The sequence below is a fragment of the Manis javanica genome, chromosome 11 (assembly GCF_040802235.1).
Source record: "Manis javanica isolate MJ-LG chromosome 11, MJ_LKY, whole genome shotgun sequence".
Lineage (NCBI taxonomy): Eukaryota > Metazoa > Chordata > Mammalia > Pholidota > Manidae > Manis > Manis javanica.
The window spans coordinates 12991340-13007675 of NC_133166.1; the positions used below are offsets into that span (position 1 = coordinate 12991340).

At 36.4% G+C, this 16336-nt stretch overlaps 1 protein-coding gene across 8 annotated transcripts; it reads left to right on the forward strand.

The window, feature by feature from the left end:
• The first annotated feature begins 2438 nt into the window (after window positions 1-2438).
• CCDC90B (coiled-coil domain containing 90B) lies at window positions 2439-16309 on the forward strand. Of its 8 annotated transcripts, XR_012122526.1 has the most exons (10): window positions 2461-2934; window positions 7833-7961; window positions 8998-9101; window positions 9618-9719; window positions 10370-10411; window positions 10508-10579; window positions 10671-10724; window positions 11924-12038; window positions 15287-15363; window positions 15797-16309. XR_012122526.1 is itself a non-coding variant. In XM_017653254.3 (9 exons), exons 2-9 carry the CDS (start codon window positions 7868-7870, stop codon window positions 13131-13133), a joined length of 639 nt encoding a protein of 212 aa, XP_017508743.1. In that variant the 5' UTR covers window positions 2439-2576; window positions 7833-7867; the 3' UTR covers window positions 13134-13606. The 8 variants fall into 8 exon arrangements, 7 of the variants coding, with proteins under 7 accessions (XP_017508743.1, XP_036866482.1, XP_073072048.1 ...); XM_017653254.3 differs by lacking the exons at window positions 15287-15363; window positions 15797-16309 and adding an exon at window positions 13078-13606 and having other exon boundaries at window positions 2439-2576; XM_037010587.2 differs by lacking the exons at window positions 15287-15363; window positions 15797-16309 and adding an exon at window positions 13078-13606 and having other exon boundaries at window positions 2439-2576; window positions 7833-7952.
• Window positions 16310-16336: the final 27 nt, after the last annotated feature.

Here is a 16336-nt window from a genome sequence, read left to right on the forward strand (position 1 = left end):
CATTATTAATAAAAATAGCTATTGTTTAGTGGGTGTTTATATGTGACATGTATTGTGCTATGTATTTTATATGCATTACCTCCTTTGCTCCTCTCAACGCATTTATGGGAAAATAAAACAAATTATGGGAAAATAATTTTATTAATTAAGTAAATAATAGCAACAGTGGAGAGTCTGGAAACACAGGGGAGCATTAGGGAGGCCTCAGAGCATGGCTAAATCTATTAGCTGAATACCATCTGGACTCCCTCCGTCTGCTATCCCTGCATCTGCCTGTCTGTACTTCTCCAGCCCACTTGGCAGAATATGATCGTCTCAACTCCCAAATTCACTTGCTGTAGTTGCAGCCAGCTTCGGAAGTTGATTTAGAATCCCTGAATCCAATTGCCAGTTCTTCTAAAGAGAGTATGATTGGCCCAGATTTGGTCATGTGACTAATCAACACTGTATTTGTGTTGGGGAGTTTCATAGTAATATAAATTATAGCCAGTACGAATGACTATATAAAGAGGTACTTTTTTTCCCCTAACGATCACTTAATTTAAGGTAAGTACAAATTTTGTGGTCCTGCTTACAGGTCTGTATCTTCCAGTAGGCCATGAGCTCCTCCAGAATAGGGATCAATTACATCATTTAATAGAATTATAATCATACTTGCGATATATATCTGAGACAGGGACCGTGGGTGTAGTCAGAAGAGGGTGAGGGCCTCCGGAAAAAGACCCCTACAAAAACTCCATATTAAACAATTAAATAAAGACAGAGTCACATTAATTCTCTAAAGTAAAATATCAAACTAGGAATATAAGCATTCTTCAGTAAAGATTAGTTAAAACTAAAAAGTCAGGAATAACCTGGCCTGTAATGTTTGAACATCCACCAGATAAGAAAATATCTCAGCATGGCCCATGTCTTCTTTGTGTCAATTAAATGAGGCTATTGTAAAATTTACTTTAGCCTGCTAAAAGGCCAAGTTTATCTTTAACTTTACCCAGATGCTGTTTTTCCTCCTCCAGCCCCTAATCAAGTCAATAACTCAGCTCACCTTGAAAGCAAAACAAGCAGCCTTGACTGATATGCTCCCAAACCAAGAAACTGCTATTCTGAGAAGGGATCAAAGCAGTAAATTTATGTTAACTCCACAAAATAGTCTGAAAACCCGATAAGAAACTTAGTGTCTCTTTGAAAATAAACACTTAGAGACCATCTGGTGGATCCACATCCCTAGCTCTGAGTCTCTCAACTGCCTATAAACCCCCTAGACAACGCACCACCACGGAATCTCTTGTCCCCTCCTGGCATAAGCCGGGAGCTCTGTTCTTTCACTTTATCTCTAAATAAAAGCCTGTATCTTGCTCTCCTACCTTGACTGTTTGTGAAGCTCATTCGTCGGCTTCGTGAACAAGAACCCCAGCATCATATCTATTCTTACATATTATATATATTCTTATATAATATATCCTTAATTTATATATATATATACATATATATTTACATATATAACAAGAACATTCCTGTCACTTGTTTTTTTAATATTTAATGATTGCATAATATTCCAACTTGCAACATTTCTACAAGTTACTGAATCACCTTGAATACTTAAATTATTGCCAATTTTTCACTATTACAAATAACACTGCAAGGATTATAATTTTTAAAAATCTCAGCTACGGATGTGATTACTTTTCCTTAGGATAGATTCTTACAAGTGAAACTGTCCATTCAGTTTTTAGGGTTTCGCATGTATTATTAACTGCTTTCTAAATGTGTTATACTGACTTAACACTCCTGGCAGCAGTGTGAGTGACCCTATCTAACTGCATATTTACTAGCATCGATAATTCTTTTTTCTTTTTAATTTTAATAGGTAAAAAAGGTATGTCTTCATGTTTTGCTTTTTTTTTTAACTGGTGAGATTAAACTTTTATATTTTTTTTTTGCTGGCAGGAATCGGTGTTGTTCTTTTAATGTGCCTCCGTGCTTAGATGGTACTTGTTACCTAGCTGACCTCACAAAGTTTTTAAAACAGGTAGGAAAATCCTGTGATAACCGTTTACATCCTTGCAAAAATAATTAAGCCACTAAAACTCAAAGATTGTGTACCACTTTACAAAGGATTTACAAAGAATATATTAGCACATTTGAACCACACAAGTACTGTGTGTTCTGAACGTTTTACCTGATGGAGCAAAGTTTGTTAAGTCCGAGAGGGATACTGATGAGAAGCGGGTCCACGCTAGAAACGGAGGAATTCGGTTTCCCTGAAAAGAGGGTCTAAATCAACTAAAGTTCGTCCTCCTGAGCAGAAGAGGGCGAAGCAGCAGGACAGGAAGCTGCAAGGATGACGGGCTCGCTGGACTACAGTTCCCAGAAGGTGCCTGCGCGATCTCCCGGAATGCTCAGCGGCGGAGGCGTCAGCTCCCAGGTTGCTGTGCAGTCGGGGTTACGGTCTGTGTTTCACGGACCCGAGCGTTTAGTGGCAGCTAGCTGTGCAGGAGGACTTTGCTGTTGAGCTGTGTCTCATTGCTACGAAATGGGCGCCGAGAGCTTCTCAGACAAGATCCCGCTTTGTTAGGGTGGTAACGGCGTGCACGGGTTTGGAAAGGGCGGTGGGAGAGGCGCATCAGCTCTGAGCCATGCTAGGGAGCTGCTGGCGCGTCGGTGAAGAGGCCAGGCTTTGCGTGATCGCGAGTCGAGTCTGCGCTGGATGAGTGCGCGTAACGGGCGGGAACTACATTTCCCAGCATCCTCGCGGTGCTGGGACTGCGGGGCTCGAAAGCCTGAGCGTAGTTCTTCCAGCCTTCGGCCTCCTCCCGCCCCCAGAAACCGGAGCCATGTGGAGTAGGTGGGGCCGGCGGCTCCTGTGTTCTGGAGGCGGCGGGGGCCACCGCGTGTCAAGCCCCTGCGGCTGTTTCTCGCCCACCCTGCGGAGAGGTGAGAAAAGGCTCCGTGTCACCGATGCCTGAGTGCCCCTTAAAGAGGCGATGCCGGTGGCTGCTGCCTGCGAGGGCGAGCGGGACGCGAGGGCGCCCGCGCGCCTGCCCAGCCCAACCCTGTGCTGGCGACCCTGCCGCTGGGTCTCGCCCCGTCGGAGCAGGGCGGGAAGGGGGAGGACTGAGAAAAGGACCGCCCTCTTTGGAGAGCGAGCCTCTGAAGGCCCGGTGTTCCCGCCTGGCGCCGTCACTAGGAGCCCCGCCAGGCTGCCATCTGAGCCTTTTCTTCTTTCTACCGGATGAGGCTGATAATCCCCGCCCTCTCGTAGGTGTGACAGGAGCAACCTTATGTCCTCCGAGTTCGGGGAGGCCTGACTTATTTCGTGGCCTGTTCAAACTTAGTGTCACTTAGTGCTGCCATCGAGTCCAGGTATTTGGTGGCCTACAGCATACGTTTCATGTCAGGCCCGATTTATTATCGCTGTGATTTTCAGTACTCTACAATCACATAGAAGCTGTTAAAAAAAAACAAAATATGCTGGAACCCACAAATGTTGAACTGGCTGGCACCCCCGTTAGCAGTATCTGACTTTATTCTGAGAGACATTTCCAGAATCTTTTTTTCCCCAAAGTTTTAAGCTCTTCAAGACTGCCCACAGAGTAGGCACTTCATACTGACCTCTGGCATCTTCATCTTCTTAAATCTTTAGTGCCATGTGAACCTTGCCACCCAGTACCCACTGTTAATTTGTGCTGTTTTGCTCGTTTCATTTACTTACACAGCAAGATTGCAGTTTTAACTGCCAGGGTCCTTCACAAAGTATTTCGTTACATATTTAGATGTCTAGCATACATATATGGACTTTACAAAAAGGAGGTAGGTAGCATTTTTTGATGCCTGGGATATCATCCCAATCTTTATCCTGTCTGTAAACTTTTAGAGATATTTTTGTTTACATATTCAGATGAAAATGCTGTTATTTTTAGAGAATAAACTGAAGTATCTATCATACTTGAAATACATTACCAAAAGGAAATGATAATATCCTAACTTACTTGTTCTGAGTGTTCTTGGAGAAATCTTAAGTAGCCCCTTATACCTAATATGTACAAGTAGTTTAAACTTGCCTAATAATGCCAGTAATTAAGGAATTCACAAAACCTTAATCTCTAACCCATGGATGGATCTCAATTTTATTATCTAGTCCAATTCCCTATTTAAAGTTGAATAGAAGAAGGCACAAGAAAGTGATGTCATTTGTCTTGTTTTACTAGCAAGAGTGGTGGATTCCTAGTTCATTTCTACGTCCCAGACTTAGCGGAACATCTGAAACACTGCAGGGAACGGATCTTAGGCCCTACCTCTGAACTACTGAATCACTTTCCAGGGATGGAGCCCAGAGGTTTCTGTGTTAGTTTAATTTTTAATCCTGGTAATTCTTACGTATTTAGTAAAGCACATGTCAACAGACCAGCGTGTAGAAATACATATTAATAGCCAGCATGTCACTGAACTGTTACAGCTCTAATATTAGTAAATTAATATAAAATTTGCAGTTCAGATGTAATGAGACACAATTTTACATGTTTTATCAAAAGTAAAATCTGGCCTTTTCCAGCAAAGGCACCTTGTGCAGTGTAGGCCAGAGTTCCAATCCAAGATATACAACTTAGTATCTCTATGCTGCTGGTAAAGGCTTTCCACTGAGTTTGTTTCCCACTTTAAAAAACCACAAGATACATATCAAAGGAAGTAACAGTGAAAGGAAGGGCTTGGGGTTTTGTGTAAATTCTGGAAACTTTTAAGGTATTAAGGACCTGTTACTCCACCCTAAACTGGAAACACTGATTCTAGTTGCTTCATCTCCTCTATCCATTAATATGCCTGCAAAGACATATTCTTAAGAGTGCTTATGAGTTGAAGTATTCATGACACTCTATAATGGCTATCGAATGGCTTTTCCAGTTCCTATTTCCTCCAAAGAAGAGTGCCCTCCAAATTCTACTTTGAGAGAGGGTGTCAACACATACTTCTTAGGATTGTGAGGCCTTAGCAAAAGATTGCATGACTATTTGAGCCCATGTAAGGAATAAGTGTTCCACAGGTCCTGTATATTCTCTGCCCTCCTCATCCCCATAGTAAATAGCCCAGGCTAGGAATAGCAAAGGCAGCCTATGTTCTGGTGAATTTTGTTCATTCCGTTCCCCCTGCCTGGGTAATTCCTCCTTAAGATTTACTGTAACTCTAGCATCATTTCCAAATAGCCATTCTTGATTATTCTCGGTGAGAGCCTATGTTCCCTTATGGACATATCCTGATAGCACGTCATTAAAAACCACAGCCTTATCATTGTATCTACAATGTATAGCACAGCAAATCTCATTTCATTTGGTAAATAAACATCTGTGGAGCACCTGGAACTGTACTGGCATTGGGGATCCAGTGGTGAGCAAGAATACGAATGGTCCTGCTCATATGGACTTTATATTATAGAGTCTAATACAGTGGCTGGCAAAATTTTTCTGTAAAGAATCAGTAGTGAATATTTTAGGTTTTGTAGGCCATAGGTAACATGAAAGCAGCCATAGATTATACATAAATGAATGGGTAAGGCTGTGTTGCAGTAAAGCTAGAAAAACATGGTGGTAGCCTGCAGGGGGTAGTTTGCTGACTCAACTCCTGGCGTAGTGTGGGAAAGTTAAACTGTTAATCACATAAATGTGTGAATTGTGAGAGGTATGGCACAGAACATTATAGGATCCTCTGAAAAATCTTAAAAGGAAAACCTGACCTAAAAGTCTTGGCAGGCTTCCTGGGGGAGGAGACATGGGACTGAACTCTGAAAAGAAAAATAAAATAGACAAAGAAAAGAAGAGCTAAATGGGCTGGGCAAAGGGCCCTGACATGAGAAGGCAAAAGATGGCTTGTAGAAGTAAAAAGAGCCCTTGAGAGCAAAGGGCCTGGGAGAGCACAGCAGGACATGAGACGGAAGCTGCATCTGCTGAGATATGCTGGCAGTGTTAATGTATCTGGTCTCTGTCTCATACTGAGTAGGAAGTTTCTCTTTGTGGAAGGTGTTCAAATGTTTGTTGACTGAAGTCAGAGGAACTGTACTAATATGTCTAGCTCTGAGACCTTAAGATCCCAGACAGATTAGCTCTTCTGAACCTCAGTTTTTCTCATCCATGAGACTTTAAAGATAATAAATGTGAAAACAGTACATTATATAAATACTATCACTGATTTTTTTCCCCAAATAAAATACTTCTAATCAAGGATAGGTAACTGAGGGTACCAATCATTATTCTAAAAGCAGTTGTTACTGGAACTGTTATTGCAATCTGCTCTTCTCCCCTAATTTCTCTTTCTCTCCTTTGTTAGATGTAATACTAACACAAAGGCACACTGCTTAACTCTTCTAGTTTGCTCTCAGATAGATTGCTGGCCACTGTGCTAATGTGTGTGTGTGTGTGTGTGTGTGTGTGTGCAAAATCCATCCACCTTTACATCTGCTTCCTCTTACCTCTAGTTACAAACAGAATTTATCTGTGTATTTGAGTAAATTAATCTAAAGGATTAGACATTACTCTTTCATCATTTGAATTTAGAGTTTATGTCTACATTTTTTAAAAAACATCTATTTCTTGCCTTCTAGTCTATAAAGTCAATAATTAAGATATCAGTTATGGGTATACGCTTATCATCCCCTGCACTTAACACTGCCTGGCACTCAAATGTTTTTTGGCTGGAAAGATATAGGAAGGAATCACATTTGCCCTACACTATACTCGGAGAAAAGTAATACCTCAGTTTGCAACTATGTCTTTTTAAGTACCTAGATATCTTAATAAAAAAGAGACCACATGGGGTGGGTGATAAAAAACAAGGCATAAACTTCGGAGTGAGAAGACCTGGGTCTGAAATCTGATTCTGCCAGTGACTCTGCAACATTAGCAAAATAACTCTCCTAGGTTTGGTTCTCTTATCTAAAAATGTAGATAATACCACCTTGCCTTGGTAGTACTGAAGTACAGTGTCTAATACAGTACCTTGTGTTCATTTAGTAGTTATACAGAGTAATAGTAATGAAGTTGTACATGGATACATGTTATATATAATGAAGTTCTCCCTGAAAGAGAATTACCTTCTAGTAAAATTCATCAGCAATATGTGGAACAGGACCACACTGTATCTAGATTAAAAATTGGTGATTTACTGAAACATGATATTTATTTCAAAAATGAGAAACTTTTCCTAGGGTTTTTGTGTTGACACCAGTAAATATACCAGGATTTAAAATCAAATTCATTGATTCGACAATAAAATATTGTGACCCAACTATTTGCCAAGCACTGTTCCAGGTACTGAAGATACGCTAATGGAAAATACAGTCAAGGCCTCATGAGCTTACATTCTGGTTCAGAGAGAAAAACAATAAATAATTTCAGGAAAACTAAGAACTGTGATGGAAATAAACAGTCCGTAAGACAGTGGGAGTACAGAAAGCTACTTTAAATGGGAACATGGGCATTAAAAATTATCATAGCTCAATGAAAAGACTTCTAAAGTACTGAGGAGAGTGAGGTAGTTTATGCTCTTCCAATAATTACAGATGTAGTAGCGATACTCAAAGCTTCTGATATGTATTACTATTTTAGACTGAGTTAACAAAACATCTGAATACTAAAGGAAACATTTATTATTATATTAAACAGAATAATGTTAGAGACTTTTCAAATAAGAGCCGGCCTCAGAGGAGTTGGTTATCTTGCTTGAAATTACAGAATTCCTAAGTGGTACTGTATTGTAAATAGATGAGAGAAAATGCTTTAGAAGCTAAACTGATGCTTCTGTTAGTTACTGCAAGAAAAAAAAAAACATTTTCTTTTTCATTTCAGACTTCTTCACCACCACAACCAAGGGAGAATACAATATGAGGCAAGTGGACATAACTCCTTTAGAACAAAGGAAATTAACTTTTGATACCCATGCACTGGTTCAGGACTTGGAAAATCATGGTGAGAAACGTGGGTACCTCTTAAAAGAAGAAAATTAACAGCACTAATGATAAATTATCTAGTCAAAACAGTATCTCTGTTATCAACAATTAAGAGTCACCATAAACATAAGTGCCATCCATACAATGTAATTCACATTGAAATACAAGTACATGTTTAAGAATAGCAAAAAAGGAAAAACAAGCATAAGGAATTACCAGATATGAAAAGAGTAATTTAAATTATATGATACTGCAGAAATAGAAAAGTTGACTAATAGAATGGAATTCAGAAACATACATATGTTTTAGGAAGCAATAAAGCCAACATACAAGTTTTAGCAAGCAAAAAGAAGGCATTACAAATTGGGAAAAGGAACAATAACTGAGATAAGATGGAAAAATTATATTAGCTCCCTTTATTGAACAAATTTCAGATTGGTTAAAAGCTAAGTAAAAAATGAAAAAAACTACAAAAAAATACTAGAATATGGAATATTTTTAAACTTCTGGAGTGAGGAACCAAGACAAAACTCAAAAGCAATGAAAATAAAGACTGACAGATGTAACTACAAAAATAAATTTAAATCTAAGTATCAAAGTATCATCCATAAAATTTAAAGTGTTAGCAACACACATGACAATAAGCCTATTGCTTTAATATACATGGAATTCATTTGAATCAATAAGGAAAAGTTCAGAATTTTATTGAAAAGTAGACAAAGGCCATAAACAGCTCATAGAAAAATCTATAACCAATAAATAGATGAAAGATGCTGGACCAAGGAAATATCAATTTGAATATAAATAGTATATCATTTTTATAGCAATTAAACATTCAGAAAACTAGTAATATTCTGTATTGATGTAGATGTGGGGAAATGGATCAGTGGGAATTAAAATTGTAGAGTGCTTTTAGAGAGTAATTTCACAAAAATCTGTCAAATTTTTAGTTGTAACCATTTTTTGAGTATAACAATTTAATGAGGAAAAGTTATTCTAGCTGTCTATTCTGATAAGGATGTGTACTTTTAAAGAAATGTAAATACCTTATTTACTGCCTACAGGATTTGACAAAACACAAGCAGAAACAATTGTATCAGTCTTAACCACCGTATCAAACATGAGCCTGGATACTATCTATAAGGAAATGGTCACACAAGCTCAACAGGTGATATTTTCATTTTTTTTAATTCTGACAGTTTCATTAGACTCTTTTTCATAACTGCTTCTCTGTCTACCCATCCACCTCCCAAACACCCCTGCATCTCCCTTATTCTCTCTAAAGGGATGAAAGGGAAAAAAAAAAAACTTTAGTAAAAGTCAGTGTCTAGACCTAAAGCAATAAAAGTTAACAAAATGTTTTCCATGTAAGTATTAAAAATTAATTATTTGTTGAAAAACTCTTATAAGTTAAATAAACATTTTATTGGGATTCTCTAAATAAGATGACCTAGGTATTTATTTCACTTCATTGGAAAATCGCCTTTTTCCCTTGAATCTCCTATTCCTTTTCATTTTGTTATTTCATATATATGGGTTTCATATGTTTGGTTTTTTTGTCTGTAGATGGTGAAGCAATATTATACCTTTATAGCATGATAAGTCCTAAGTTTTATGAAAAACAATTCTGTGTTAGGGGATGGCATTCCATAGATCACTAGGTTATTCTGATTTTGCTTTCTAGGAAATAACAGTACAACAGCTAATGGCTCATTTGGACTCCATCAGGAAAGACATGGTCATCCTAGAAAAAAGTGAATTTGCAAATCTGAGAGCAGAGAACCAGGTGATATGAGTTTCAGTGTATTAATAATAAAGTAGCTGATTTCACAAGTATCCTCCTTGGTGGATAATAAGACTAAATACTGATTTTATGAGATTATTAAGTAACTATTAACAAGCTTTTGGATAAATAACATACTACATGTTTAAGCATACCTAATCTTTCTGTATATAAATCATAGTATCTTAAATACAAAGAGTTGTATCTTACATGTACAGAAGTCACATAAAAGGGAAAATCTTTGATCTCTATATATTATGTAAAATTTATAGTATAGTGCAATATAATGTTCTCAGCTTAAGTAATATGGCATTTTCCATTTTATAGGATTCTGTACTAATTATTTTGTCACTTAAGAGAAATGTGTTTTTGTAATTCAGAATTGTTTTGTCATCCACTAGCTTAAACATTTTTTAATTTAGAATATCATTTTTAAGTAGAATACTAAAACAATTTCATAATGTTTTATTCATAATTATTTTCCAAATACAATGAATATTAGTCTTTTTGTTCATTATTTTTAGTCAAATTCTGTATTAAAAATCCATGGATTGTCCAGTTTTTGCTAATGAAGGGTTTCAGATTTTTTTTAAGAAGTTGTAATAAGGGCTTTTGGCTTATTACCAATTTTATGTGATCTTTCTTATACCTAGAAAATGAAAATTGAATTAGAACAAGTTAAGCAACAACTGATAGTAAGTAAAACTTTTCTTCCCACTTCAGAGTATCTTATTTTCAGAACCAATATTCAATACAGGATCACTTTTGTAATTTTTTTTTTTTCTTTAAAGAATGAAACTAGTAGAATCAGAGCAGATAATAAACTTGACATCAACTTAGAAAGGAGCAGAGTATCAGATATGGTAATGTGCTTTTAAATGTACTTTCTAAGTTACTTCTCCTTTAATTCCTTTTAGTCTCTTTTTTACCTGCTTAATGCATCATATCCTTTAGTTTACAGATCAAGAAAAAAAACTTATGGAAGCAACTACAGAATTTACCAAAAAAGTAAGCCAGTCTGTAAAAATTTCTCTTTTGTACACCTCTTATGCCTTGTGTAACCACTCTTACGTGATTCATTTTAAAAGTTTGGGACTTTAAAAAGCGTTCCCTGTAGAATCCATGGTTTCCTCATAGCTATTATAGTTAACCAGCTTTCTGGGGGAAGCTGCCACCAGGTGGTAGTAGTCCTAAACTGTGAGCTCTGAGTCAGAATTAAGCTGTACAGATAGCATACTTTTTTTTTTACCTACCTTATTTTTATATAGAAAACTATTTTTATGATGCAAAGATCCATGATTAGTATTTAAATGAGTGCCTGGATTCAATTAAACAATTATCACAAAGTTTTACCAAAAAATAGTAAATATTTATTGAGTGCTTATATATCAGCTACAGTTGTACTTTGCTTTACTTCTGTCTTTTTACTCTCATATCAGACTCATAAGCAGGCAGTCTTATTCCCATTTTACCCCTTTAGAAAATGAGGTACAGGGACATTATAATCACACAGATAATAAGTGGTAGAGCCAGAATGTGAACCTGGATTCCAAACTTCATACTTAAAACTACTGTTTACCCTCTCAGTAATCCTAAATTGTAAGCATGACTTAATTTCTATGGCTTTAGTAAAACCCAGCTTTCTGACTCAGCCTAATCCTTTTCTTTAAGAGTAAAAGCGATTTGGTCTATATTCTAACAGAAGAGCTATCACTCTTTCTTGCTTATAATTCAGTAGAAGGGAAGGTCTCGTTTATCCTTTTAAGCATTCTTTCTATTCTCGTCTTCTTGGCCAGATAAAGGAGATAAACAAAGAAATCGGCAAATCTCTCTCAGCTAATTTCTGGCCTGTAAATACCATCTTATCTCTCTTTCTAAGAGAAATAAGACTATGACTAAATTTTTTGCTTCTTAGTTTATCCTCATATATTTAGATCTCAAATATATTACTATAATAAAATAGTAATAAACTAACTCTATGCTCAGAATGTGGTAATCCTAAGAAATAGTCTCTAGTTATCAAAGTAAAGGAATATTTTTTGTCAGTTCATAATGTTCCTATAATCCTTTTTAAATATCACTGTGCTTTGTGTTTCCCAATTAAGACTTGTTATACACACTTAGTCCATAACTGAGGGTTTCTAATGTAAATGTTTTTGTCCATAATAAACAGGGACAAAACTTAATTATCTTATTATTTACTACAGGATACCAAAACCGAAAGTATTATTTCAGAAACCAGTAATAAAATTGACACTGAAATTGCTTCTTTAAAAATCCTGATGGAGTCTAACAAGCTTGAGACAATTCGTTATCTTGCAGGTAAGAGAAAGGAATTACTGTCATTTGATTTTCAGACCTGTTAGCTCCTACCTCCCAAGGGACAGAGAAGAGAATAAGGAGAAGCTGTAACAGGTTTCCTTTATTGCTTGGTCCCCTGCAGTGCTTGAAGAATATGAGATTAACAGGCAATTCTGTAACCTACATGGCTAGGAAAAAGCACGTAGATAAAAAACAAAATATATGAACATAAGTACAAAATGATGCAATGATAAACTGAGTATTCCACAAGGGAAAAAAGTGGAAATTTTATTTTTATTGCTAGCTCTTCCATAAGGATTTGAATGAACTTACATAGAAAGATCATTAAAATAGATACAGGTCATTAAAAACCAAAGCAAGCAAAGGGAAAAATTACCTCCTACCTTGAATCCAATTGACTGAGCACAGATACTACCCCCAAATTAGATCATTTGTCACAACTGAGTTCCTCAAATACCACATAACCTGACCCAGTTACAGGGCACCAAAGAGTTAGAAAGAAGGCTGTAGTCAAGTAGTACTTTTCTTTTTTCTTTTTTTTTTATAAAAAAGGTAATATATTTTTTTATAAAAGGTAATATATTTTCATTACAAATTACTTATATAATTCAAAAGCAATAGAGTAAAGTGAAAGCCTTCTATTCCTTACCCATATGTATTTACTATTAGTAGCATATATTTTTCTAGGCTTTTTCTTCTGTATGTAAATATTACATATTTTAAAAATATTAACTAGGACATACTGTATAGCCTACCACTTTTAAAAATTTAACCAATTGTCTTGAATATCATTCCTCATCAAGGCAGTCTTTTTACTAGAAAGCATAGTATTCCCTTGCATGAAAATGCCATAATTTATTTATCCAAACTTCTATTAAAAGACATTCTGCTCCCAATTTTTTATGATTAAAAACAATATTGTACCAAATAGCCATACATGTGTGTGTGTTTGAGCAAATACACACACACATATATATCTTGTGTCCTTGTGCTAGTATTTCTGTATAGTAAATTGCTTATGCACATCTTCTTTTCACAGCCTCAGTGTTTACTTGCCTGGCAATAGCATTGGGATTTTACAGAATCTGGAAATAGGAGTGAAACTGCTATATTAAGCTTCTACCGCTGCTACTATTGATTCCTTAGACCACTACACCAAGACTGTAGTACATGTACTTTGAACATTGAAAGTTGCAGCAGGAACTTAATTCAACAAGATCATTCAAAATACATATGGACTAAAAGAAATGTTTTAGAATGGGAAGATGTAATTTTGTCTTTGTTTTTTATGTGTCCTTGTTTTATTATGTTGAAAAGCTACCTGATTATCAGATTTGAGATGGAATGTCCTTTTGTCTTTATCCTTTTGATAGTTCATAGAAAACTGACCAGTTTTCTTGTATTTGCTTGAACAACTGTAAGCCATATAGATTGTCTTTAGTATTTACATCAAATTTGAAAAACATTCCCCAAACCTACATACTGATACTGTATTCAGCTTTCCTCATAACTATTGCACAATTACCTTTTCATATGAAATAATAAAGTTGTTTGGATTTTAAAAGCAACGTATTATAAAAAGATGGATTTTTTTGGCTGGGGGGAAGAACAAGCAATTTAAAAATGATGTGTGCCCTAGTACAAGTATATAACAGTATGAAGTCTGTAGAGTTGCTAACTCTTAAGCTCTGATTATTACATTTATTTTTAAAAAATTTTGATTCACAAAAACCAGTTTATCCCTGCTTCTCAGGAGCCCAGCTTAAATTTGTTACAAATTCATAAACAAAGCTTTTTATGATTCAGCAAATATCTATTGATATATAATCCCTACTTTCAAGATAATCATGGGGAAATTCTTATTTTTTTGTTGTTAGTGGATCTATATTTTTACCTTACATGATAGTTATCTATTACTAGTATATATGTACTTTCAAGAAAAGTACAAAATATTTTCATCTCAGAACTTCAGTTTTATCCAGGAAGTGTTAACATTTCAAAAAATTTCATAATGCCTTGTCAATGTCTTTAAAAGTTCGATAATCCATTAGTGATTAAAAATAACCCTGTCATTTGGGAGTCTAAAGTACAGAGCAATCAAAAGACTGGTCCATACGGTCTAGTGAGTGAGAATCAGAGCCTTTCAAATTAAATTTTCTTCCACAATCTAACTGCTGAGTTTTCTTCAAAATAAAACTCTGTATTTTAACATTATCCTGTTGCATTCTGATTCATTTTTATCTCAGAATCCCCTTGCCTAAGAAAATTCTCTGCATATTATAAATTTTTGTCAGATCTCCTCAAACCTAACAAGATGCGTATTTCCAGTTTATAACCATTAATAAAAATAGATCTTCTGTTTAGTCTCTAGGGATTTAGCAAGTGAAGTGCTTTGCATCCAGTAATGGAAGAATGGAAATCACCATACCCTATTCCCGTTGTTTCTGGGTCCTCTATCTTTTTCATAGAGAATTCATTTTGGTGCAGGTTTGGCGTTTAGATACACTTTTGTTTAGGGAATACAAATAGCTGAAAGATGAGAGAATGTGTTCCCATGTGCCTGAAAATGACACCCCTCTTCAGCACTTGGGTCCATCCCACTATAAGAGCTTTCACAATATATGTCTGTTTCCTACATTAAACTGAGTTCCCAGAAGGCCTCTAGCTAGAGGCATATATGAAGTGCTTGTTAAATACCTGTAGAATAAATGCTATCAGTGTTCTCAACTGACCTTTATCCAAACTTTTTAATATTTTAAGTATTTAATTATGGGTATGCAAAGAACGTTTGATTTATACAGAATTTCTAAGAGCACTAAAGCTTCTGGGCATTTTGTGTAGGTGGTAAGAAGCCTCCAAGAGGGACTGCTACCATTACCATATTTATAGCCATAGACTAGCTTCTAACTTGTCGTTCCTACTACTTGGTGACAAAGTAGACCAGGCAAGATTATGTAAGGACTAGTCAAGAGGTAGTAAAACCCCTTCACCATATTTGAAAAACAATTTACAGCTTATAATGCCCATTTTGTCAATCTTTAAGAATTTAGATTATATCTGAAGTTTTAAATATTTAACAGTTCTCAGAAAAAAGCTATGGTCGCCAACACCAAAATTAGCGATTGTCATTTTGTAGAATAATAGCTACCACTGATTGTACAACAGTGAATATGCTAAACAGTATGTATCAGCTTACCTAGTTTTCATAGCAATCCTCTTAAGTAGGTGGTATTATTCTCATTTTACAGCTGAAGAAACAAGCTAAGTGAAATTAAGATCACACAATTGAAACTACATTCAAGTGAAGTTGCCAGGGTCACAGCAGGTAAGTCACACACACTTAAGCTCCAATACCCTGGTAACTTCCAAGTTGAGTCCTCTATCTCAAGAGATGGACAATCCACTGAGGCATGGGAAAAACATTATAGAATTTGTACTTATATCTCTTTTTAACATCTTTTTTACTTTTATTTTTGTGTTTCATTAATGTACTGTGATAGACTGGGTCTTTGTCCCCTGTTACTAGCAGAGATCTCCTAAAACCCTTGTGATTTTTCTGAGTGATAGGGTAGATAGGAGCTTCTTTTGTTTTCCTGGCACACAGCTTCTAAAATCCTTGGAATCTCCAGAGTGATAAAAGTATCTTCCGTATGCTGAGGTAAGCGTGGCTGGGTGCCCTTATACAGCTTCAGACTAGGGACTGGTTGCCAGAAAGACCAAGACATGACTAGAAAGTTGGAACTTTTGTCCTCCTCTAGGCACCCACCTCAACCTTGGGACAGGAGAGGAAAGATGGAGGTTGAGTTTGATCACCAATGGCCAACAAGGTGCCGGGAGGGCGACACACCCAGAGGGCATGGAATTCCAGGCATCTCTTACCTTGTAATTTGTCTTACATTTGGTTGTTCTTGAGATGTATCCTTTTTAATAAACTGGTAACAAGAAGCAAAGTGTTTTCCTGAGCTCAGTAAGTCATTCCAGTAAATTGTTAAACCTAGGAAGGTGGTTCTCAGAATCCCCAAATGTACAGCCAGTCAGTCAGAAGTACCGGTGACAACCTGGGAGTTGTGAATGGTGTCTGAAGTGGGTGCAGTCATGGGACTGAGCCCTTAACCTGTGGACTCTGACACCAACTATGGGTAGTCAGTGTCAGAACCGGGTGGCTGAACACCCAACTGGTGTCCAGAAAATCAGAGAATTGGTTGTTCGTGTTGGAAAACACCACATGTAACATGATGATACTACATGTATATGATTTGTAATTAAGTACACATAATCTGAGGGTTGTGTTACAATTT

Bases quoted from the DNA above. Each gene is read 5' to 3' on its own strand.
- CCDC90B (XM_017653252.3), top strand. From the start codon at position 2,835: ATGTGGAGTAGGTGGGGCCGGCGGCTCCTGTGTTCTGGAGGCGGCGGG. The intron at 7,962-8,997 runs GTGGGTACCTCT...TACTGCCTACAG, and splicing joins GGAAAATCATGGTGAGAAAC to GATTTGACAAAACACAAGCA. The intron at 9,720-10,369 runs GTGATATGAGTT...TCTTATACCTAG, and splicing joins ATCTGAGAGCAGAGAACCAG to AAAATGAAAATTGAATTAGA.